General features: G+C 42.2%; 1 protein-coding gene across 1 annotated transcript; it reads left to right on the top strand.

Annotated features, from left to right (window-relative positions):
• The first annotated feature begins 3289 nt into the window (after positions 1-3289).
• LOC140487686 (phospholipase A2, minor isoenzyme-like) lies at positions 3290-16631 on the top strand. Its single transcript, XM_072586957.1, has 4 exons — positions 3290-3498; positions 6804-6960; positions 9968-10095; positions 16482-16631. Exons 1-4 carry the CDS (start codon positions 3465-3467, stop codon positions 16601-16603), a joined length of 441 nt encoding a protein of 146 aa, XP_072443058.1. The 5' UTR covers positions 3290-3464; the 3' UTR covers positions 16604-16631.
• Positions 16632-25739: the final 9108 nt, after the last annotated feature.

The following is a 25739-nucleotide window of genomic DNA, read 5'->3' as shown; positions in this document are numbered from 1 at the left end:
TTATGCTCCATTTGCCATAAAGTCCCAATCTGTGTTATCCTGCAATCATTTCTTTATTATTGCTAGCATTTCGTATTTATTCTCTGTTTTTTTTGTGTTTTTAATCTGTGTTTATCTTTGCTTTTTGAATGCTATGTGCCTTTAATTTTGTCATATCATTATTTTTGTAACCTTTACCTTTATCTGTTGATTTCCTCTTCAGTTTGTAATTTCTATCTTTTCCTGTCACAGTCAGCTTATCATTTGCCATCTTAGTACCTTTTCCTCATGACTTATCTGTATTCTGATATACCACATTTGCCATGACTTAATCCTTTGCCCTCACTATTTAGTTTAAAATTCTCTCTATTTCTCTGATTATATACCTCACTAGAACACTGGTCCCAATATGCTTCACTTGTAAGCAGTTACAGAAGTACAGGAGGGTTTCCTGACACAATATGTAGATAGGCCAACAAGAGGTGAGGCCATACTGGATTTGGTTCTGGGTAACAAACCAGGCCAGGTGTTAGAATTAGAGGTAGGTGAGCACTTTGGGGACAGTGACCACAATCCGGTGACTTTTACTTTAGTGATGGAGAGGGATAAGTGTGCACTGCAGGGCAAGAGTTATAGCTGGGGGGCAGGGAAATTATGATGCGGTGAGGCATGACTTAGGATGCGTGGCTTGGAAAAGTAGGCTTCAAGGCAAGGGCATAATTGATATGTGCAGCTTGTTCAAGGAGCAACTATTGAGTGTCCTTGATAAGTATGTACCTGTCAGGCAGGGAGGAAAGGGTCATGTGAGGGAGCCGTGGTTTAATAAGGAATTGGAATCCCTTGTTAAATGGAAGAAGGTGACCTATGTAAAGATGAGGCGTGAAGGTTCAATTGGGGCGATTGAGAGTTATAAGGTAGCCAGGAAGGACCTGAAGAGAGAGCTAAGAGCAGCAAGGAGGGGACATGAAAGGTCCTTAGTTGGTAGGATTAGGGAAAATCCTAAGGCTTTCTATAAGTATGTCAGGAATAAAAGAATGACTAGGGTAGGAATAGGTCCAGTCAAGGATAGTAGTGGGAAGTTGCGTGTGGAGGCTGAAGAGATTGGGGAGATACTGAATGAATACTTTTCGTCAGTATTCACTCAGGAACAGGACATTGTTGCCGATGTGAATACTGAGTCACAATTAAGTAGAATGGATGGCTTTGAGGTATGTAGGGAAGAGGTGTTGGAAATTCTGGAAAGGGTGAAAATAGATAAGTCCCCTGGGCCTGATGGCATTCATCCTAGGATTCTCTGGGAAGCAAGGGAGGAGATTGCAGAGCCATTGGCCTTGATTTTTATGTCCTCGTTGTCTACAGGAATAGTGCCAGAAGACTGGAGGATAGCAAATGTGGTTCCCTTGTTCAAGAAGGGGAGTAGGGATAACCCTAGTAACTATAGGCCGGTGAGTCTCACTTCTGTTGTGGGCAGAGTCTTGGAAAGAATTGTAAGGGATAGGATTTCTGAACATCTGGATAGGAATAATGTGATCAAGGATAGTCAGCATGGTTTTGTGAAGGGCAGGTCGTGCCTCACAAACCTTATTGAATTCTTTGAGGAGGTGACTAAGGAGGTGGACGAGGGGAAAGCGGTAGATGTGGTGTATATGGATTTTAGTAAGGCATTTGATAAGGTTCCCCATGGTAGGCTACTGCAAAAAATACGGAGGTATGGCATTGAGGGTGAGTTGGAGGTTTGGATTAGGAATTGGCTGGCTGGCAGAAAACAGAGGGTAGTAGTTGATGGTAAAGGTTCATCTTGGAGTGCCGTTACTAGCGGTGTTCCGCAAGGATCTGTTTTGGGACCATTGCTGTTTGTCATTTTTATAAATGACTTGGAGGAGGGGTTAGAAGGCTGGGTGAGCAAGTTTGCGGATGATACAAAAGTCAGAGGAGTTGTTGACAGTGAGGAAGGATGTGGCAGGTTACAGCGGGATATAGATAAGCTGCAGAGCTTGGCAGAAAGGTGGCAAATGGAGTTCAATGTAGGTAAGTGTGAGGTGATTCACTTTGGTAAGAGTAACAAGAAGGTGGGGTACTGGGCTAATGGTCAGATACTTGGTAGTGTGGATGAGCAGAGGGATCCTGGTGTCCATGTACACAGATCTTTGAAAGTTGCCACCCAGGTAAATAGTGCGGTGAAGAAGGCATATGGTGTACTGGCTTTTATTGGTAGAGGAATTGAGTTCTGGAGTCCTGAGGTCATGTTGCAGTTGTATAAGACTCTGGTGCAGCCTTATCTAGAGTATTGTGTGCAGTTTTGGTCGCCATACTATAGGAAGGATGTGGAGGCACTGGAATGGGTGCAGAGGAGGTTTACCAGGATGTTGCCTGGTATGGTGGGAAGGTCGTATGAGGAAAGGCTGAGGCACTTGGGGCTGTTTTCATTGGAGAAAAGAAGATTTAGGGGTGACTTGATAGAGGTGTACAAGATGATTAGGGGTTTAGATAGGGTTGACCGTGAGAACCTTTTTCCACGTATGGAGTCAGCTATTACAAGGGGGCATAGCTTTAAATTAAGCGGTGGTAGGTATAGGACAGATGTTAGGGGTAGGTTCTTTACTCAGCGAGTCGTGAGTTCATGGAATGCCCTGCCAGTAACAGTGGTGGACTCTCCCTCTTTATGGGCATTTAAGCGGGCATTGGATAGGCATATGGAGGATAGTGGGCTAGTGTAGGATAGGTGGGCTTGGATCGGCACAACATCGAGGGCCAAAGGGCCTGTACTGCACTGTATTCTTCTATGTTCTACGTTCTATGCTCTATGTACAGCTCTCACTTTCCCTAGCATTTGTGACGGTCCCTCACAAACTGCAGCTCACTTCAACCATAACTAGTCTCCTCATTTCTCTGAGTATTTAAGCAACAGGCACCATTCAGGATTCAAGGTGGTGAATTAATGACCTCTTCCCATCAGTCAATTGAAGTAGTGACAGGTCATAGGTATACTGCTTGCAATTACACTGGTTGTATTGTGTTGACACTGTGACATGCTGAAGCACATTGGAATGTCTTGAGGACATGAACTGCACTTTCTTCTTTTAATAATTGCAGTTATGATGTTTCAGGTTTACAGGTTGAAATTATACTGGGTGACGATATGAGGGTCTTACTGGTGGAGGTAATACTGGTTGAACCTGTATTAGCTCAGGTTATGCTTTTCAAGATAACAATCGTTCAAGTTACAAAGTGAGATCTGACAGCAGCTATTGGTCATACAGCAATTATTTGCTGTTGCTTAGCAAATTGAACTTCATTAAACTGTCAACATAGATTTGATTAGTTTGTCCTCTCACTGTCTGTGAAGGGGTCCACCTGTCCAGCCAGCTTCTGGTTTGATTACACAGGGTCTTTTGAACTCTGAAGGTCAACATTTAGGTATAAAGTTTGAGCCTCTGGGCTCCTCCCTTGCGGTCTACAATTCAGTTGCAACACAAGAGGGGAGTATGTGGTGCCTGCTCTTCATTTTTTTCTTTGCTGGTAAGAAATGCAGAGTATTGTGTTTTATATAATTATAAGCAATAACATTTGTCTAAATGTCTTTTTCAAAGAAAACTGTTGAGTGCAACAGCAATTTGAATTTATAGCACCCAGCAGTAAAAATGTCCTAAGATGCTTTACAGGAGTGGTATCAAGCAAACTGCAACATCAAGACACATAAGGAGATATTAGAGCAGAAGATCTAATGCTTGATCAAGAGGTAAGTTTTAGGCTGTAACTTAAAGACATGAGAGAGAAATGTGAGACAAAAAATATTAGAAAGGTAATTCTATACCTTAGGATCCCAGGAGCTGAAGGCTTAGTAAAGCAATGAGAATCAGAGATTTGCAAGGGATCAGAATTGTTGCAGCACAGAGATCTTGCAGGTTTGTATGGCAGGAAGAGTTAAAAAACATAAGAAGGGTGAGGAGGAATTTGAATACCTGGATGTGAATTTTATAATCAAGGTGGTGCTGGAACAGGAGCCAATGCAGGTCAGTGAGTACATGGGTGATAACTGAACATATTTACTGTGAAACAAGCGACAGGCAGAAGAGTTTTGGATTAGCTCAAGTTTACAGAAAGTGCAAAATGGGGGCCTATAGGTATTACTGATGTGTTTCAGCAACAGATGAGCTGTTGCAGGTTTAGGTGTAGGCATTATTTAACAGAAGAGGTAGGTGCATTTGGTTATAGGACAGATTTAGAGTTGGAAGCTTATATCAAAGTCAGGTAGGATGCTAAGGTTGCAATCAATTTGGTTTGGTGTCAGAGACTGACTAAGGAGTAGGATGTAGTCAGTGGCTCGGGAACAGCTCTTGTGGTGGGACCAAGGCAATGGATTTCTACTTTCCAATATTTAATTAGAAAATATTTATGTTCCTTCAATACTGGATAAGGGCTATGCCAAATTCGAGACAGTGGAGGGATTGAAAGAGAATGGTGAAGCTGAGTGTTGTCTGTATTTAATTTCAACCTGAACATGATACATGATGTTGTTGACAAATGGCATCCTATAGATGAGAGGTAACCGGAGGCCACAGATCTTTGGAGAGTTCTTCGGCGTGTAGGCATGCGAAGAGTAGCCATTGGAGGGGATTCTCTTTAGTACTGTTGGATAGATAGAAATGGAACCATATAGATAAATGTCAACAACCTATAGATATAGGTAGCTTTTTATATTAGTTAGGGAACTGGACTTCCAATGTTCTCCACTTGTCTCGGTAAGATTGATAATATTTGAGTACACCTTTACGGCTCCTGACCACTCTCTGGTGTATTGATGTTTGAACTGAGACAGTGGTTGTTGGCTGATTAATATGCCACATACATACACCTGTGCCAGATACCCAAAAATAAAACAGGAAATTCAGGAGAAACTCAGCATGTCTGACAGTATCTATGAAGGGAGATCTCCAGTACCTGCTGTATTTTGGTTTTATTTTATTGTGTATGATACCATTCTGATGCTAATAAACATATGCTTGGATCAACCAAATAGGGTAGTCATCACAGAATCCAGGCCAAACACAGACACTGCAGTGTTACTGCTGCTGCATCAGATGTGATCAGCACACTCAGCCCAAAAGAATCGCCAAATCCACTCTGGCCAGTCTGATCCAACACTGCAAACCACAGTGCATTAACATATTGAATCATGACCGAAGTTCAAAACAACAATGTTGATATTTTATTGTAAAGGCGCCACCCAGGTTGATTGGGTTGTTAAGAAGGCATACCATGTGTTAGCTTTTATTGTTAGAGGGATTTGAGTTTCAGAGCTATGTGGTCATACTGCAGCTGTACAAAACTCTGGTGCGGCTGTACTTGGAGTATTGCGTACAGTTCTGGTCGCCGCATTACAGAAAGGATGTGGAAGCATTGGAAAGGGTGCAGAGGGGATTTACCAGGATGTTGACTGGTATGGAGGGAAGATCTTATAAGGAAAGGCTGAGATACTTGAGGCAGTTTTCGTTTGAGAGAAGAAGGTTAAGAGATGACGTGCAGTCCACAAGGATCAGTGCTGGGTCCACTACTTTTCATCATGGGCGGCACTGTGGCACAGTGGTTAGCGCCAGAGACCCGGGTTCAATTCCAGCCTCAGGCACATTCTCCCCGTGTCTGCATGGGTTTCTCCGGGTGCTCTGATTTCCTCCCATAGTCCAAAAATGTGCAGGTTAGGTGAATTGGCCATGCTAAATTGCCCGTAGTGTTTGGTGAAGGGATAAATGTAGGGGAATGGGTCTGGGTGAGTTGCTCTTCAGAGGGACTTGTTGGGCCAAAGGGCCTGTTTTCACACTGTAAGTAACTGTCAATCTTGTCTCAAACATTATTACCTCTAAATCAGAGGACTCCATTTCCATGTGTATATAATCCAGGCTGAGACACCAGTGTAGCACTGTCAGAGGTTCCATTTCTTTGGATGAGGCCCTGGGTGCTGAATGTAAAGAAAAGTAGCCGAGTTCTTTCTGCTATATTGGCAAACAGTTCGTCCTCAATATCATCCCTGAAGCACTTTATTTTATTCATTCATGGGCTGTGGCTGTCACATGCTGGGCCAGCATTTATTCCCTGTAGTTAGCTACTCTTGAGAAGATGGTGTGAGCTGCCTTCTCAAACTGCTGAAGTACATTTGGTGAAGGTACATGCACAATACTGTGAGAGATTTCCAGGAGTTTGACACTGAAGGAATGTCAATATATTTCCAAATCAGGATGGTGAGTTCACCATTCCTTCAGTATTGGAGGTAACTTGTTGGCAATATTCCCATAAGTCTGCTGACCTTGTCCTTCTTAATTTAGTGGCTCTGAAAGGTGCTATCTAAGTAGCCTTGGTAAATTATCTGGTTATTATCTAAACTATTATTTATGGGATCATGCTGTGCTGAAATTAGTCACTGTGCTTCCCTATAATATTGAGTACAAATAATTAGCTGTAAAAATACAGGGGATACCTTAAGACCATGAGTCATCGAATCATAAAGGATGTTGTAGAAGTATAGGTTCGGCATTCTTTGAAATCAGGTGAAAACAATGACTGCAGATGCTGGAAACCAGATTCTGGATTAGTGGTGCTGGAAGAGCACAGCAGTTCAGGCAGCACGCCAGGAGCAGTAAAATCGATGTTTCGGGCAAAAGCCCTTCATCTATTCCTGATGAAGGGCTTTTGCCCGAAACATCGATTTTACTGCTCCTCGGATGCTGCCTGAACTGCTGTGCTCTTCCAGCACCACTAATCCAGATTATTTGAAATCACACTCCTCAATGTGGAGGATATTCAAGCTAGTTGTCTATTCTGTATTTCAGGTGCTCGAGGAGAAAGTTTTCAGCCCAATGCCATTTGGCAGTTCCGTAACATGATCAAGTGTGCTGTTCCGAACAGCCATCCTGTGTTTGACTACAGTGATTATGGGTGTTACTGTGGATTTGGAGGGACTGGAACTCCAGTTGATGAACTGGACAGGTAACATAAGCTCTTCTGTTTACCTGGGATGGGGAATGAAAGATTAAAAATCTGAATAAAATGTAACTGGAAATTCAATTAAACTCCCTAACTAAATGTCAGTCAACGCTGTCAGAAGAATGGGTGAAATATCTGAGTTTTTAAAAATTAATTCTTGGGATATGGACATCACAAGCATGATCAAGACCTGTCTCTAAATACCCTTGAGAATCATGATTTGGAGATGCCGGTGTTGGGCTGGGGTGTACAAAATTAAAAATCACACAACATCAGATTTTAGTCCAACAGGTTTAATTGGAAGCACTAGCTTTCGGAGGGCTGCTCCTTCATCAGTTGGTTGCGGAGTATAAGATTGTAAGACACAGAATTTATAGCAGAAGTTTAAGTTACATCACACTGTAAACTTCTGCTATAAATTCTGTGTCTTACAATCTTATACTCCACAACCACCTGACGAAGGAGCAGCGCTCCGAAAGCTAGTGCTTCCAATTAAATCTGTTGGACTAAAATCTGATGTTGTGTGACTTTTAACTTTGTACATCCCCATCCAACACTTGTATCTCTATATCCTGATTATATTCAGAGTCGAAAGGCTTATCAACAGCCTTCCACCATACCGCCAATCGAGACCTTTAAGTAGGCAATGAATTCCCATTTAAGAATCTCATTCCACCATTGCTGAAAATCACTCAGCAGCAGCTGTGGGGATTGCCATGTAAAATGACTGAAAATAAAATATCGTTGGAGCTGCTGATATCCTTCTCGGGGATTAGGTGGTGATGCAGTGTCTTTAGTTCAAGGGCACTCAGTATTTGAAGGATTCTAACATTGGGGAAGGATGGGTCCCACTGAGAGACTGAACTTGCTGCCAACTGCCCCCACCCCACTTCCCATTTCCATTTCCGTCTTGCCATCATTCAACTGTGGTCTGGATTCCTCAATGATTCTCTACTTTGAGTGCTGTTGAGCTCTTCACTTGACAGTGTGTAGGGCCTTACCTTGGTTAAAACCAAATTGTATGTGATTGTCTAACAAAGCCGTGGTTGTAAAGTGTACTTTTTTGAAACCCGAACTTTTCATGGACTTCACAAATAAAACTGTAGAGTATAAAAGCCAAGTGGATTTGCTAAATCTACACAGAACATTTCGATAAAAGAATGGCAGATGCTGTAGATCTGAAATACACAAAAACAGAAACTGCTAGAGAAACACAGATTTGGAAGCATCTGTGGAGAGAAAACAGTTAACGTTTCGAGTCCAGTGACCGTCCTTCAGATCAATTCAACCTCATTTTAACAATGGTTTCCAATTCCTTGCAGCTGAAGGGTGTGAGGGCAAGAAATAAAGAGGTGATGGGGAGTTTAAAAAGGGCATGGAAACAGGTAAAGCACTAAGGTTCTTGATTTCTCTCCCTGACTGGAGGGTGAGACCCTCATCTCCATTAAATATTAATCATCGCTTGTTTATACTCTGATTTTCTTCCTTCATCCCTTAAAGTTATTCAATGATACTTACGTACCTGGTATCAGTGGTCATTCTTCATATGTACTCGTCTGTTCCCTTCTAATATTTGTTACTTGTCCTGCAGAGAGGAGAATATCAGTTGGCATTGAGACAACAGACTGCAAGCTCTCCTTCTATACTATAGCCATGGAATCGGTTTTAGGTACATTCCACAGCTTGAGCATTAGCCTCAGCTGGTCCTCCAGAGTAGGAGGACTAAGTATTGCACTGTTGGAGGTAATAGACACAAGGGAAATATCAGCAGAAGTAGACCATACAGCTATTTGAGTCTACTCTGTCATTCGATACAATCATGACTTATGCTCTGCCTGAAGTCTCCCACCTGCTCCCCATATCTCTTGGTTTCTTGAGAGATCTACAATGTGGCAGGACCCCTACCATTGGGCCACAAGGCTTCAGAAGTATTTCAGAACATGTCTGAGCAGTGTGATTCATTTTTTAAAAAAGTCTGGTCAACAGCTTAAATGCATTCAGTTGTTTGTTAAAAGTTGATGAAGAACAGAGGGTGAGGCACTTGTGGTCAAGAGTGTGGTGCTGGAAAAACACAGCCGTTCAGGCAGCATCCGAGGAGCAGGAGAATCAATGTTTTAGGCCGGAGCCCTTCGTCAGGAATGAGGCTTGTGGGTCAGGGCTTAGAGATAAATGGGAGGGGGTGGGGTCGGTGGGAGGTAGCTGGGAAAGCAATAGGTGGATGAAGGTGAGGGAGAAGGTGATAGGTCAGAAGGAGCAGTGATCGACGGGTCCAGAGGACAGTGCCGAGTTGGAGGCTGGGGACTGGGATAAAAAAGGGGGGTGGGGGTGGGGTGGGGGGAGGCGAAATGAGGAAGCTGTTGAAATCCACATTTATCCTGTGTGGTTGCAGGGTCCCAAGGTGAATTATGAGGCGTTCCTCCTCCAGGCATCAGGTGGTAACAGTTTGGCGGTGGAGGAGCCCAGGACCTGCATGTCCTTGACGGAGTGGGAGGGGGATTTGAAATGTTCAGCCACGGGGCAGGTGGGGTTGGTGGGTGTGGATGGCCCAGAGATGTATTCTGAAACAATCTGCAAGAAAGTGTCTTGTCTCCCCGATGTAGAGGAGACCCAATGTCATCTACTGCATCCATTGCAAATAGGATTATTATAATCTGAATCCAGAATTCATATACAAATAGCTTTTGACAGCACTGGGCAACATTGGGTCATTGAGATGAAGGGAATTGTGGACACTAAAATGTACTGCAGCTCCACACAATAATAGGATATGGCAATGACGATGCTACTCAGAAACTTTTTTTTCCAGAATTTATTAATTCTAAATTATTTTCAACCACTTTGTGGCTAAGTACCATTTGTGGACATATGAACCTAATTGTTCAATCCAGATGCCTGAGAACTGAGAATGAAGATTGGAATCTGAAACTAGAATTTGGCTGCTGATTGGTTAAAGATTCAGAGGGACTGTATTCACAGTGACTAAAATGATTCTGTCTCTGTACTAATCCAGTTGCTGCCAGATCCATGATCACTGCTATGGAGGAGCCAGCAAGATTAAGGAATGCCGGCCAATCTATGACAACCCTTACATCAAATTGTACAAATACTCCTGCTCGAGTGACACGATCACTTGTGGCCGTAAGTATTCTTCACTTAGACTTCTGTAATTCCTACTTCAAACTGTCACAGAGGTAGGTTGCCTCCGAGCAGTTGGCCAAAAGGTTGTCTAAAAATTGGACACTTTTGTAATTTTTGTAATGTAAACAATTTTAATTGGCTCAAATAATTTTAACTAGACAATTTAGCAAAGTGCTGCAATGATAGAGCATGGTTCCAGACAGTAATCCATCTTGCTGCTTCACAGCCCCATGATCCTGCACTCCAAATGACCCTTGACCCCATTCTGACAAAAACTACCTGTCCCATAATCCTGTAATAAACAAAATCGAGCTTGGCCACATTTTGCCAGGTTGCCAGTTTTGTAACACACTCTCAGTATTTTCCTGAGCATCAAGTCCTCACCAATGGGCCATCCTTCAGATGTGAGGCTCTCCTGTGAAGCTGTTTGATCAGGGAGGCATCACATTTATGTCCAATGTTAGCCTCACTTGAGGTCTAATTACTGGCTAATGATTAGGAGCATGGGTCCCAGTTGGATTTTCCTTTCCTGTGTTCAGGTTGCAGAGGCACTTTATAATTCAAGTTTCTTAGACCTCAGAATAGTCATCAGTGGCATATCCTGGCTGATGAGGGCTGAGCACATTTCACCATACAGTGAGACATGCTGGACATGGATAACAGGGGACATATCTGTATCATACATCAATATTCAGACTCTACATGTGCAGCAACTTGGAGTGTAGGTGCTGCACTGGCTGATTGATTACCCAAAATGATCAAGAAGAGAGTGACTACAGTGTCACACCACCCTTTCAAACCTGGACCTGTGTCAAACACTAAACTTCACATGATATTCAGCATAGACCGTCATAACACTTAATGATAGATGAGGGTCTGTTTCCATGCTGTACATCTCTATGACTCTATGAATCAAACCCGTGGTTCACAGAGGACCCTCGGAACTATGAATAATGGTAATCCTTCACCCAGGAGTGACTTTTTGTACTTCTTTTGCTACTAATGTCAACATTGTTGAGGTACTAAAGTTCCATTTGCAAGCACCAAAGGCATGTAGGAAATCAATCTTGATAATGGTTAGATATGAATCCAGAAACTCAGCTAATGTTTGTGGGACCCTGGTTCGAATCCTGACAGGGCAAATGATGGAAATTATATCTGGAATTAAGAATTTATTGACGACCATTAAACCATTATCAACTATCAGGAAAAACTCACCTGGCTCACTAACATCCTTAAGGGAATAAAATCTGCCATCTTCACCTGATCTGGTCTACATGTGATTCCAGACCCGCAACGTGGTTGACTCTCAATTGCCCTCTGAAATAGCCTAGCAAGCCACTCAGTTCAAGGGCAATTAGGGATAGGCAATAAATACCAGCAGCCAGTGATGCCCAAGTCCTGCAAGTTAATTTTAAAAATCTGTTAATTGGCACGTCGGAGGGGAGATGAGGAAACTGTTGAAATCGATACTGATGCCGTGCGGTTGGAGCATCCCAAGACGGAAGAAGAGGCATTCTTCCTCCAGCCGTCGGGTGGCTTGGATTTTGGCGGTGGAGGAGGCCCAGCAGTTGCATGTCCTTGGTGGAGTGGGAGGGGCATTGAAGTGGTCAGCCACAGGGTGATAGGTATGTTGGGTGCGAGTGTCCCAGAGATGTTCCCTGAAACATTCCACGAATTGGCGTCCTGTCTCCCCAGTGTAGAAGAGACCACATAGAGAGCAATGGACATGGTAGGTGTTTGGATGTGCAGGAAAATCTCTGCTGGATGTGGAAGGATCCTTTGGGGCCTTGGACAGAGGTAACGGGAGGAGATGTGGGTACAGGTTTTACACTTCTTGCAGCGACAAGGGAAGGTGCCGGGAATGGAGGGTGGGTTGGTGAGGGGTGTGGACCTAACAAGGGAGTCACGGATGGCGTGGTCTCTGTTGAATGCTGATAGGGGTGGGGCTGGAAATATATCTCAGGTGGTGGGGTCTGATTGTAGGTGGCAGAAATGGCGGTGGATAATACGCTGTATCTGGAGATTAGGTGAGGACTGGGGGGGTTGTGGGGTGGGGGGTTCTATGCTTGTTGCGGTTGGAGGGATGGGGTTCAAGGACGGAGGTGTGCGAAGTAGAGGAGATGTGCTGGAGGGCAAATTGCCATTCTTGAAATAGGAGGCCATCTGGGATTTTCTGGAGTGGAATTGTTCCTCCTGGGAGCAGATACAATGGAGGCATAGGAATTGGGTGTTAGGGATAACTGACAGCAGCAGTCATGGAAGTTGTACTCCAAAGGCTAACATTTACTAAGAAGCTGGTAAGAGGCATAGCGAGAACTATGTACACTGGGGAAAGAGAAAAAGCCAGCCATACTGAGAAGAGACAGAAATCTTGGGAAAGAGGCTCTATAGGAAATGTGTGAAGTTCACTTTACAAAAGACCATGCAGGGAAAGAAAGGGAATGTAAAATAAAAGTTCTTGCTGCTCAAAAACTAACATTGCTGTAACTGCGCATAGTCTCCATAATTAGCATATCCCCTGCTCAAAGATAATACACCAAATTGTGAAGTGCCATATTTTTCCATCAGCATGGTTCAGGCTTTCTGCAATAGGTAGGCATCACAGATTCTGGGATATGTTTGGAATAAATAATAATATTTTGATATAAATTGGTAAGATTTCTTTGGAATTTGATTCTTATTACTGTACGTTTTGGGGGCTACCTGCACTGACTTTGTTTCCTCTGATTATTTTTAAAATAATGGAAAAAGGAATATTGCTGGCAGCAAATTACCCAAACCAGAAAAGGATAGGGTTTTGGATGAGTGGGCTGCCACGGTACTGAGCATGAACTTCTTTACCGGCCTTTCAGTTGTTCAGGCTGAAATGACAATCATGGCAGTGTTTGAATTCAAAGTCTCAGCTTTGTAAAGGACATCTGCTGTACATCTGACCCCACAAACCAACTGGAAAATTCAAAGCACACCCTGATCAATGGCCCGAGCTGGATTTTTAATTATCTTAATGAATTATCCTCCACTTCTGGAGATAGCCATTCCTCATCCTATCTGACTTCCAGGACCATGATGGGGATCCATCTCTCCAACTAGCATAGGAAATTTCACACCTATTCCAACACGAAGGCCAAAATCCTGCCCCCTGCATCTGTTAGACCTATTTAATCAAAGCCATTCATTTCTCACTGTACTAATAATTCATAATAATTCACCTATTTTGTGATGAATACTTCACACATTCAGACTTAATGACTTTAGCTTCACCTTTATATTTTCCTGATATCACTTTGGAACACTTTGAAGCTGAAGGCAATGTACTCATGGAAAATAAGGATTAAATTTTAGCATCCGTCTATTCAGAACGATTTATTTTTCTGCTCCTGTTCTTCCAGCTGATATGGAACCTTGTAACCTATGAATTTGATTCCAGAATGTTTGACAGGAGTTTAGAAAATTGTGGTTTTGTGGGAGGATTTTCACTCAGCTCTAGATGTTGTTTTCCATGTTTATATAACACCCAACTTTGATAAATTCATAACATTAAGAAGTACACTTCACTGAAATAACAGCAACTCCAACAGCATTCTCATCGAGGAATGGGGAACCTTACAAATTACCCAGTAAAATATCATAATAAATAACATCACTGTACTCAACTTTTTTTTACAAATATATTTCCATCTTCTCCAAATTTCCTGTTCTTGTTAACCACTGAGAGATTATAGATAACACAGAAAATGTTCCAAATACACTTTAGATCTTTTACTATTTGAAAAGATGGATTAATGTTCAAGTTGAAAATTGTTCAGCTGAGCTTGGAATTTGAAGATAGCATGGCCCTATGTGATGGCTATTGTTCAACACATGGGACTGCGGACTCCTTTCATGGACAGAGTTAAAAATCACACAACAACAGGTTATAGTCCAACAGGTTTATTTGGAGGCACTAGCTTTCGAAGCGCTGCTTCTTCATCAGGTGGTTATAAAGCAGGATCATAAAACACAGAATTTATAGCAAAAGATTACAGTGTCATACAGCTGCAATGAAAAATTGGACAATCCTAGATTAAGTATTTCATTTTATAGAATGGGTTTGTTAGTTTCTGTTCTTTAATATGTAAATCCCAGAACTTCTTTTAAGTCATATTCTCAAGATAACTTCAGGTTTTATAACAAAAGATACCATCTCAACTCAGACGATGCATTAAAGGTATGAGGTTAAAGTCTGTCTTTATACCAATCTTGAGTCACTCCAGGTGACCATCCTCCAAGGCCGACTTTGGCACAGGCAACAACGCAAAGTGGCCGAGCAGAGGCTGACAGCCAAGTTTGGTACCCATGAGGATGGCCTCAACCGGGATTTTGGGTTCATGTAACACTGGTGAACCCACTGCACGATACACTCTCTCTCTCACACACACACACACACACATATGCACACATACACTCACACTAACGCAGGCCCTCTCTCATACTTACACATATACACCCCCTGCACTCACACCCATGCTTATACCCCATTACACTCACACCCATACTTTACCAAGCTTGTACATACGCAAGCACCCACTCTCTCACATGCATTCACATGCGCAAACTCACTCTGTCTCTCTCTCTCCTGCATGCACACACACATGTTTATGGGGTGAATTTATATTTGCAGAATTATATTTGCATATACTTTCTATTTTGCTCAAAAATATATAATCGACAGTCAATCCGGGTAATATCTTGTAAATTACACTTTAGAAAGAGAATCAGTCTGACTCAAGATTAGGATATAGACAGACTTTAATCTCACACTTTTAATGCATTGTCTGAGCTGAGATGGTACCTTCTGTTATAAAACCTTAAGCTATCTTGAGAATGTGACTTTAAAAAAGTTCTGGGATTTACATATTAAAGAACCAAAACTAACAAACCCATTCTAAAAGGTAAAAGACTTTATCTAGGATTGTCCAATATATCATTTCAACTGCATGACACTAATCTTTTGTTATAAATTTTGCACCTTATGGTTCTGCTCCACAACCACCTGATGAAGAAGCAGTGCTTTGAAAGCTAGTGCCTCCAAATAAACCTGTTGGACTATAACCTGGTGTTATGTGAGTTTTAACTTTGTGAAAGTGAGTACTGCAGATGCTGGAGATCAGAATCAAGACTGGAGTGGTCAGGCAGCAGATCAAGCAGCATCCAAGAAGCAGGAAAGCCCTTCCTGATGAAGGGCTTTTGCCTGAAACATTGATTTTCCTGCTCCTCGGATGCTGCCTGACCTGCTGTGCTTTTCCAGCACCATTTTAATCTTGACTCTGAGTTTTTTTTATAAAGATTTTTATTGAAAAGCTTTGTAAAATCTTTTACAAAACATTTATATATAAAGAAAACAAAAACACCATTGAAACAGAAAAAAACAGTACAAAAAACAAGGCCATAACATAGCACCATTGTTACTAAACAACCACTATTCTACCAAAACAAACCTGTCTACTTAACTAAAACTAAACTACAAACATATTAAATAAATACTAGCTTAAATTACATTCAAGTTACTTAAATTATATAATGTCTTACTACTTTGTTCTGTCTTACTCATCACACCTCCACTGAGGCTCCCATCCCTGGGAGGACCCCGTATAGTACCCATATTCTTTTCCTTCCAGTTGTCCACCCTAGTCCAACACTGGCTTCTCCAAATCCTTTCATGGAGAGATTGTAAGTTTGTTTGCAATATTTTAATAGGTATTCAGATGGCTTGATATGGATGAGAAATTGTCAATGGTGATATTATTCAGTGAGTGATGGGTATTTTTTCTGTGTTCTTTTCATGGAATGTTAGTGTTGCTAGAAAGGTCTTTGCTTGCTGTCTATCCCTAATAGCTGTTGAACTGAATGGATTGCTAGGCCAGAATGGTATATTTCCTTCCCTAAAGTATATTAGTGAACCAGGTAGGTTTTTACAACAACAAAATATAACTGTCATGCTTCCCATCACCGAGCCAAGCTTTATATTCCAGATTTATTAATGAAAGCTAAATCCCACCAGATACCGTGTGGGCTTTGAACACACATCACCAGAGTTCTTGTTAGTGATATCAGTGACATTACCACAACAGTATCATCTCCATGAGGGCCTGAGCAGTCTTTTCCTGTTCCAAATAATCATTCTTAAAGGCCTACACCTCATCTCAATAGAAATGAAAATATGCATACAGTCTCCTTTGTGTCTCAGACACTTAACAAGACAGATAAATGTAACATCTTTTGTGTTTGACTAGTTTGTATTCTGGACAATCAGTGACAGCAGACCTTACACCAAATGAAACTGGCCTCTGTATAAGGGCTTATTTCAAAGTGGTTTAGAAATTGTTTCTTTCTTTCTTCCACAGCTGATAACAGTCCCTGTGAAGCCTATATCTGCGAGTGTGATCGGCAGGCAGCCATGTGCTTTGCTGAAGCCCCATATAATGAAGAATATAAACATCTGGACACAGAGAAGCACTGTGTCTAAAATAGTATACTATCACATGGTGAAGAAGAAAAATAAAGTTTGATCTCACTTAGTTTTCTATTCCACTTCTTGTATACAGTAAAGCTCTACTCACACACTCCAGGAAGGTTAACTAAACAATTTCAGAATCTCAAAATAAAACTGAGAAGCAGCCCTGAATAAACCCAAGACCTCTGATTTACAGTGACTGAGTAGGCCAGAATACCTTTTCATTAATTTGAATGTCAGGGTTTTTATTTTGGTTTGTGTATCACATTCCACGTTTCGATTTAAATTTATACAAATCCTGTTCCCAGAGAACTGATGCAGTCCCAAAGTAAACAGAGTTGTCAACTGTACAGCATAACTACTGTTGATTCACATCAAACTCGGAAAAGCTAGAGTGAATGAAAGATACTATTCTGTGTCAGCTGCTGTCTGGCTTGCCATGTGACTCACTGCACTATATTTCTAGCCTGAGTTCTATTTTGAAACATTTCTGAAGATGCATCACAGTCTGAAACTATCAAATCATCTATATGATGCTGTTAACTACCAGTAGAAAATTCTTCAAACTCGCGCATTTGATTATTTCCCCAATATAAGCTGATTTTCAGAGGCCACTAGATATAGTTATTGCATTTCTGTGCAATGCAGACACTTGGTTATCATGTCATTGTGGAAGATGTGAAAAGAGAATTAAAAAACAACTTAAAATAAAAGGATAGAAGGAAAAATAACTGGTGAGGATTATAAATATGCAGAAATAAAGATTTACATTTGTATGACATTTTGTATAACTGCAGGAGTTTAAAGGCATTAAGGTTCTTCTGAAGTGTTGTAATGTAGGAAATGCAGCAACCAATTCACACACAGCAAGCTCCTCCAAATAGTAAATAAGTAGATAATCAGGTGATGGGGGCAATTTTCCTTTAACACTTTTGTCCATTTTGACCCACATTAACAAAGTATATTTGTAAAATAAATTCAGTGCAACAGAATAATCTTACATTTAGCAAAATAGATTAATATTCAGAATTATTCTAAAGATTTCATAAACATCACCAGGAACAAGTCAGTACTTTCCTGACACTGTGTTTAGAAATTGATTAAGCAACAAGTACTCATTAAGTATTTATAAATTATTGTGCACCACAGAAGCTGAATGAACACTTCAGGCCACATTGTCCCAACACCACCCCTGCCTCCCCCCAACCACATACAATACTATAATTCCCCTATGCTTTTACTGCTAGCTGTATTTGTACACTTTAAATACCATGGAGGGTTTAAAATTATAGATACGCTCAGAAAACATTACCCTGGCACACTGAGCTAAATTAGCCTGGAGCTCTACAACAAGTACTCCTGTAACACCAGCTATTTGTGTTTGTGTGGGGTTTTTGGACCTATGCATTTGTGGGATCGATCAGTTTTTCCCTAAAAGAATGTTCAACCTGCATTGGCATATAAGAAAGCAAAAAGCCAGCTGCTAGCTGTAAATTACCATCAGGAAAGACTAACTTTTTGTTTCAGAAAAGGGAAGCCTGATAGACGTTTTGAAATTATGTGTATAATGCTGTACATAGAAAGAAAACATTTCCACTTGTGAAGGACACTAAATGTAGGAGGCTTAAATAAAGATAGTTGCTAATAAATCCCGTAGGGAATTCAGGAGAATCTTCTTAAACCAGTGTGGGTATATGGTTAGAATGTGACATTTACAACCGCATGGAATAATTGAGGTGAATAGCGTTGATAAATTTAAGGGAAAGCTAGATAAACACGAGGCAGAAAGGAATAGCGGATTATGCTAATAGGTTAAGTGATGGATCGCAGAAGAGCCTTCATATCGATCACAAATCCTAGTACAGATCAGTTAGGCTAATCAGAGATCTGTTAAGGTAAATGGCTTGTTGTCAAATTATGGAAATCTAAATTGGAAAGATGGTAGCATAGTGATACTGCGACTGGACTAGTCATCCAGAGACTGAGGGAGAAAGTGAGGTCTGCAGATGCTGGAGATCAGACTTGAGAGTGTGGTGCTGGAAATGCACAGCAGGTCAGGCAGCATCCGAGGAGCAGGAGAATTGACGTTTCGGGCTGGAGCTCTTCATCAGGAATGAGGCTGGGAGCCTCCGGAGTGGAGAGATAAAAGAGAGGGGGGTGGGGATGGGGAGAAGGTAGCTAAGAGTGCAGTAGGTGGATGGAGGTAGCAATAAAGGTGATAGGTCAAAGAGGAGTGTGGAGCGGATATTTGGAAAGGAAGATTGACAGGTGGGACAGATCATGAGGACGGTGCTAAGCTGAAAGGTTGGAACTGGGGTAAGGTGGGGGGAGGGAAAATGAGAAAACTGGTGAAGTTCACATTGATGTCCTGGGGTTGAAGGGTCCCGAGGCAGAAGATAAGGTGTTTTTCCTCCAGGCATCGTGCGGTGAGGGAGCGGTGATGGAGGAGGCCCAGGACTTGCATGTCCTCGGCAGAGTGGGAGGGGGAGTTGAAATGTTTGGCCACGGGGTGGTGGGATTGATTGCTGTGGGTGTCCCAGAGATGGTCCCTAAAGCGCTCTGCAAGAAGGCATCTAGTCTCCCCAGTACAGAGGAGAACGCATCGGGTGTAACGGATACAATAAATTACATGGATGGATGTGCAGGTGAAACTTTGGTGGATGTGGAAGGCTTTTTGGGACCTTGAATGGAGATGTGTGGGGAGGTGTGGGCTCACGTTTTGCAATTCCTGCGGTGACAGGAAAATGTGCCAGGAGGGGAGGGTAGCTTGTTAGGGGGTGTGGACCTGACCAGGTAGTTGCAGAGGGAACGGTCTTTGCAGAAAGCAGAAAGGGGTGGGGAGGGAAATATATCCCTGGTGGTGGGATCCATTTGTAGGTGGTGGAAATGTCAGCAGATGATGTGATTTATGCGAAGGTTGGGAGGGTGGAAGGTGAGGACCAGGGGCGTTCTGTCCTTGTTGTGGTTGGAGGGGTGGGGTTCGAGGGCAGAGGTGTGGGATGTGGATGAGATGCATTGGAGAGCATCTTCAACCACGTGGGAGGGAAAATTTCGGTCTTTAAAGAAGGAGGCCATCTGGTGTGTTCTGTGGTGGAACTGGTCATTCTGGGAGCAGATGCGGCAGAGGCAGAGGAATTGGGAATACGGGATAGCATTTTTACGGGAGGTAGAGTGGGCGGAGGTGTAATCCAGGTAGTTGTGGGAGTCAGTGGGATTGTAAAAAATGTCAGTGTTGAGTCGGTCCTCGTGGATGGATGTAGAAAGGTCTAGGAAGGGGAGGGAGGTGTCAGAGATGGTCCAGGTGAATTTGAGGTTGGAGTAGAATGTGTTTGTGAAAATGATTAACTGTTTGACCTCCTTGTCAGAGCATGAGGTGGCACCGATGCAGTCATCAACGTAGCGGAGGAAGAAGTGGGGAGTGGTGACGGTGTAACTCCGGAACATGGACTGTTCTACGTAACCGACAAAGAGGCAGGCATAGCTGGGCCCATACGGGGGCCCATGGCTACCCCTTTCACCTGGGGGAAGTGGGAGGATTGGAAGGAGGAATTGGAAGGGTACTGGTGGGGACGTTGGAAGAGAAAGAAATGGAGAGCTTGGAGTCCCTGGTCATGGCAGATGGAAGTGTAGAGGGATTGGATGTCCATGGTGAAGATGACACATTGAGGGCCAGGGAAACGGACATCTTGGAGGAGGTAGAGGGCGTGGGTGGTGTCCTGAACATATGTGGGGATGTACCTTCCCATCCCATATGCTTTCCACAAAGACCGTTCCCTCCTTGACTACCTGGTCAGGTCCACGCCCCCTAACAACCCACCCTCCCCTCCTGGCACCTTCCCCTGTCACCGCAGGAATAGCAAAACCTGCGCCTACACCTCCCCCCTCACCTCCATTAAAGGCCCCAAAGGAACCTTCCACATCCATTAAAGTTTCACCTGCACTTCCACAAATGTCATTTATTATATCTGTTGCTCCTGTTGCAGTCTCCTCTACACTGGGGAGATTGGACGCTTTCTCGCAGAGTGCTTTAGAGAACACCTCTGGGACACCCGCACTAATCAAACCCCACCACCCCGTGGCCAAGCATTTCAACTCCCCCTCCCACTCTGCCGAGGACATGCAGGTCCTGGGCCTCCTGCATTTCAACTCCCTCACCACCCATCGACTGCGGAAGAACGCCTTATCTTCCGCCATGGGACCCTTCAACCCAGGACATCAATGTGGACTTCACCAGTTTCCTCACTTTCCCTCCCCCCACCTTACCCCAGTTCCAACCTTTCAGCTCAGCACCGTCCTCATGACCTGTTCCACCCGTCAATCTTCCTTCCCACTTATCTGCTCCACCTTACCCCCACCTCCAGCCACCTATTGCACTCTTTGCTACCTTCTCTCCAGCCCCACCCCCCTCCCATTTATCTCTCCACCCTGGAGGCTCCCTTCCTCATTCCTGATTAAGAGCTCTGACCCGAAACATCATTTCTCCTTCTCCTCGGATACTGCCTGACCTGCTGTGCTTTTCCAGCAACACACCCTCGATTCAGAGACCCAGTCTAATGTTCTGGGCACATAGGTTGGAATCTCACCATAACAAATGATTAAATTTGAATCACTGAAAATGTGGAATTAAAAGCGATCATGTTGATCACTGTTGATTGTCGTAAAAATCCAGCTGGTTTACTAATATCCTTTAGGGAAGGAAATCTGTCATCCTCACCTAGTCAGAACTACATGTCACCCCAGACACACAGCAAAGTTGTTCACTCTTAACTACTCTTGGAACTGGGCCTACCAAGCCATTCAGTGCGATTAGCAATAGGGATTGGTAATAAATGGTGACTCGGCCTGCCATGTGAACATTCTGCAAATGATTTTTTAAAAAAAATCTTGGACCAGGAAACCACTCTCATCCTCACTCTCTAAACTTTCCCATTGTCAGATGCGTTACATTAAAATAAATCAAAAATTGCACAGAAACGTAGGAATTGCTTGATGAGAGGTCCACTTAGTTTGCCTTCTACCATCCATTAGAATGTGTGTTACAACACTATGATATTAAGTCCAACAAACATGATTTTTTCTTATTATTCAGTCTTCCAACTTCACGTCCCTCAATTCTTCTTCTAGATTGTTTATTCATTCCTAAAATCTGGGCATTATTGGCAAGCGCAGTATTTAATGCTAAGCCCCAACTGACCACGTTGATGATGAGCCACTTTCTTGAACGACTCCAGCTGGAGTTCTATAGGTACACTGCAGTGCTGTCAGGAACAGTGGAACAGGAGTAGACCATTCAATCATCGAGCTTCTTCCACTATTTGATACAATAATGGCCGATTGAACATTTCATTGCCTTTTATCAAACTATTTTCATAGACCTTTATGCCATTGGTTTTTAGAAATCTATCAGTCTCTATTTTAAACATACTCAAAGGTAGAGCTTCGACAAGCCCTCTGGGATAGAGTATTTCAAAAGTCACAACCCTCTAAGTACAAAGAATTCTTAGTTCTCAATGGCATTCCCTTTATTTTTAAACATGCCTTCACTTCTAACCAGGAAAATATTTTATCTGAATTCACCCTCTCTATTTCTTTAAGTGCTTTATAAGTTAATGAGATTCCTTTCATTCTTTGAAAATCTAAGATTACAGGGACAGTTTGCTCAATCTCTCATTGCAGGACAGATGTTAGAGAGAGACCTCCAGGTATCTGATGCAGTGGTTACAACTTACAGTGATGGTGGTCTCATGTTAGTGCTGCTGCTATTGTCCTTCTCGTTTAGAGGTTTGGAAAGTACTGTTAAAGAAATTGTGTGTGTAGCTGCAGTGCAAGTCATTGAAGATGGCAGGGCAGGTTGGCAGCATGATTAATAAACCATATAACATTCTAGGTTTAATTAATTAATAATGTTATACTAGACTTATAAAAGACAAAAGATCAACGTCAGCTCAAGTATTGAGTCCAGTTCTGAGTACTGCATATTACGAAGAATGTGATTGATTGGATTGATTGATTGTTATCATGTATGGAGATACAGTGAAAAGAATTGTTTTGCATGCTATACAGGGAGATCATACCTGCGATGATGCTTTCACTTTTACAACATTATTTTGTCCTTGGGTTTTTTTTAAGAGAGGTCGTAAAGGAAGAGGTGCCGAGAAGTCTTCGGAGAGCATGGTTTAACATTGACAGGGGAGTGGCCAGTTCTCCCATTCAGGTTTTTTCTGGTTTAGTTTAACTGTAGCAGTCACTAGATGCTGGAATCCAGGAAGGTTGCAAGCTTCAGCAAACGATTCCTGACTGACTTTCTCTCAAAATCTCTTTGAATGTTATTCCCTTCTGCCTGGAAGAATCTGTGTTTCAATTTACCTTTTTGCCAAGGAATGTGTTCATGGGATATAACAGGATTGGAACAGTTCCTTAGTTAATTTGGTGTATCAGGTTGGTTAAGTTTTCCAATAATTATTATAAATTCCATTTTCTTTTGTTCGTGTTTCCACTGTAGTGTTTAAATAAATTCTGATTTGTTTATAGCCGAGTGGTTTGACCAGCTGCATCACATCTAGGATATCCACTTCATATCTGCGTTTATAATAAGAAAATGTTAGGATCTAGGCTACCTTCTTAAAATATTTTCATTATAGTAGATTACTTACAGTGTGGAAACAGGCCCTTCAGCCCAACAAGTCCACACCGCCCCACCGAAGCGCAACCCGCCCCATACCCCTAACCTAACACAATGCGCAATTTAGCATGGCCAATTCACCTGACCTGCACATCTTTGGACTGTGGGAGGAAACCGGAGCACCCGGAGGAAACCCACGCAACACGGGGAGAATATGCAAACTCCACACAGTCACCTGAGGTGGGAATTGAACCCGGGTCTCTGGTGCTGTGAGGCAGCAGTGCTAACCACTGTGCCACCGTGCCGCCCACAATTTTGAGAGGGTCTAGCCTGGTCCACAACATACCATACAAAGTGCAAAACAGACTGCAGAATATGGTTGACAGCTGCAGAGAGAGAGAGAGAGAGAGAGATCAGAATTAACATTTGAGAAGTTTGTTCAAAAATCTAATAACAACAGGGAAGAAGCTGTTCTTGAATCTATTCATACATGAAGGCAATAGTGAGAATGCAGAAGTGGTTGAGGTGTATGTCACAAAAATAGGTGAGAAGGCAAGTGGTGTGGATGACGCAAAGAGTCTACAAAGGGATGTAGACAGGTTAAATGAGTGGGCAGAAACTTGGCAGATGGAATATAATTTGGGAAAATATGACATTATGTATTTTGGCAGGAAGACTAGAGGAACTGAATATTATTTACATGGAGAAAGTGACAGCACATAAATAACAAAGAAACTAGCATACAAATTCAGTAGGTATTAGGAAAGGTAAATAGAATTTTGGCATTTGTTACAAAGGCAATGGAATGTAAAAATAGGGAAGTCTTGCTATAAATATACAAGGTACTAGTTTGATCACACTTGGAGTACTGTCAACAGCATTTACCTCCCTTATCTAAATTCAGGTCAAGAGGAAAGTCTTTTACTAAATTTCATCAATACCCATTCTGTTGAGAAATGCATCAGCTGTGGGAATAGGCATGAATCTTATCAATGTTTAGGGTTTTAAAAGTATTTGTGCATACAGATTAACATCTGCAAACTTTCAGGGGCTTCGATTGATTTTTCACCACTAAACTAACGGACTGTGGGAGCAGGGTAAAAGCTGAAACTCTGGTTGCAGGAAAAATCAGTTTGAAAATAATCTGAGGTGGATTGATTATATTTGAGGACTCCACATTTCTTTCATTTCAAATCAGTTTTGAACTAAATTTGTTTATTCAGTTCATTAATTTCACTCAAAAGTCAATAGAACAGTGGATTGAATTATCAGTGAGGAGTACATAGAATAAATGGGTTCAAGAGACATTTATATGCATTGTTTTGCTGAAATCATACTTGAATATTGTTACAATTGTTCCTCAAGATAATGTTCTCAACCTCAGCTACTTCACTCTGTCATATGGTCATTAAAGACAAGATGTTGGAAAATCAGGTAAAATGTAGTAGGAAAATAAAAGCCATTGCTTAAGTGTTCTGAATACAATTAGATAGGTGGAAGTAGAACAATGTGAAACCATTCACTTGGAACTGGATGGTAAGGGGAGGTATTGGAACAAGATGACAAGGGAAACCATCTTAAATACCACAGAGAGAGTGAGAATGAGGGAGAAAATGCATCACAATCAAATCAAGCTCCTTCCTTGAACATTTAGTGCGAATTTACTCCTAAACTGATCATGTACAAGGAGCTGCAAATCCCCTTTTGACTCATTTGGTGCTACACTTCCACTGGATGGATGAACTTGTGAAAGTTCAAGCTCTCAATGGCTGCCTTCTATCGATGGTTTAGGAAATCTTCAAGTGGTACTAATCTCCCTTTGCTTCAGTTGTCAGTATGACTGAATTATTGCCTCACAACTTGACAACTTCCTGTGCTTATGCCTCCATACTCTAAATCACAGATTGGTAATACTGTGACAGTTACCAAACTCACCTGGTATGAACTCCGAGCATCAGGATTGTGTGGGCTGGTGAGCCCAGTTGGTTAGGTATCCTGAATGTGATGCAGAATGTTGTCAACGGCACAGTTTCAATCCCTGTACTAACTGTGGTGGTTTTATCAATGCCCTGCCTTTTCATGTTGCCCCAGCTTGTGGAGTACTGACTTGTGAGCTCCATGCAATCAATTGATGCCTATGGACCTTTGGGACTATGATGACCGAACTGGACTATCATGATCCTACAGTGGTAAACACCGTATTCTGTATTAGGTCCTACCCACCCAATCCAAATGATGTTCATTTTGAACGTTCAACTGGTAGAGTTGGTGTCACTGTCGGGAAGTTCTTTACATTGATGCCTGACAGAATGATGCAAAATACAGCTACAATGATCTGCCAATATAATCGATCAATTTACTTACAGGAGGCATATTGAGAAGGTCATTTTGCCTTCGCCTTTGTACCTGCTTTTACACAAATCACCAGTACTGACACAAAATTCTCAACTCTATATCGACTACTTTTGTTCTAAATGCAATCTGAATCTAGCCAAGGTTCACCTCACATGTCTGTCACTCTTGCCT

Source organism: Chiloscyllium punctatum, chromosome 17, assembly GCF_047496795.1.
Source record: "Chiloscyllium punctatum isolate Juve2018m chromosome 17, sChiPun1.3, whole genome shotgun sequence".
NCBI lineage: Eukaryota > Metazoa > Chordata > Chondrichthyes > Orectolobiformes > Hemiscylliidae > Chiloscyllium > Chiloscyllium punctatum.
This window is presented reverse-complemented; position numbering and strand designations above follow the sequence as displayed.

What these genes read in the sequence shown, in the direction of transcription:
- LOC140487686 (XM_072586957.1), top strand. Translation starts at nt 3,465, where the DNA reads ATGTGGTGCCTGCTCTTCATTTTTTTCTTTGCTG. An exon ending in CTTCATTTTTTTCTTTGCTG is followed by an intron (nt 3,499 to 6,803) that starts GTAAGAAATGCA and finishes TCTGTATTTCAG; the next exon opens with GTGCTCGAGGAGAAAGTTTT. An exon ending in TGACACGATCACTTGTGGCC is followed by an intron (nt 10,096 to 16,481) that starts GTAAGTATTCTT and finishes TTTCTTCCACAG; the next exon opens with CTGATAACAGTCCCTGTGAA.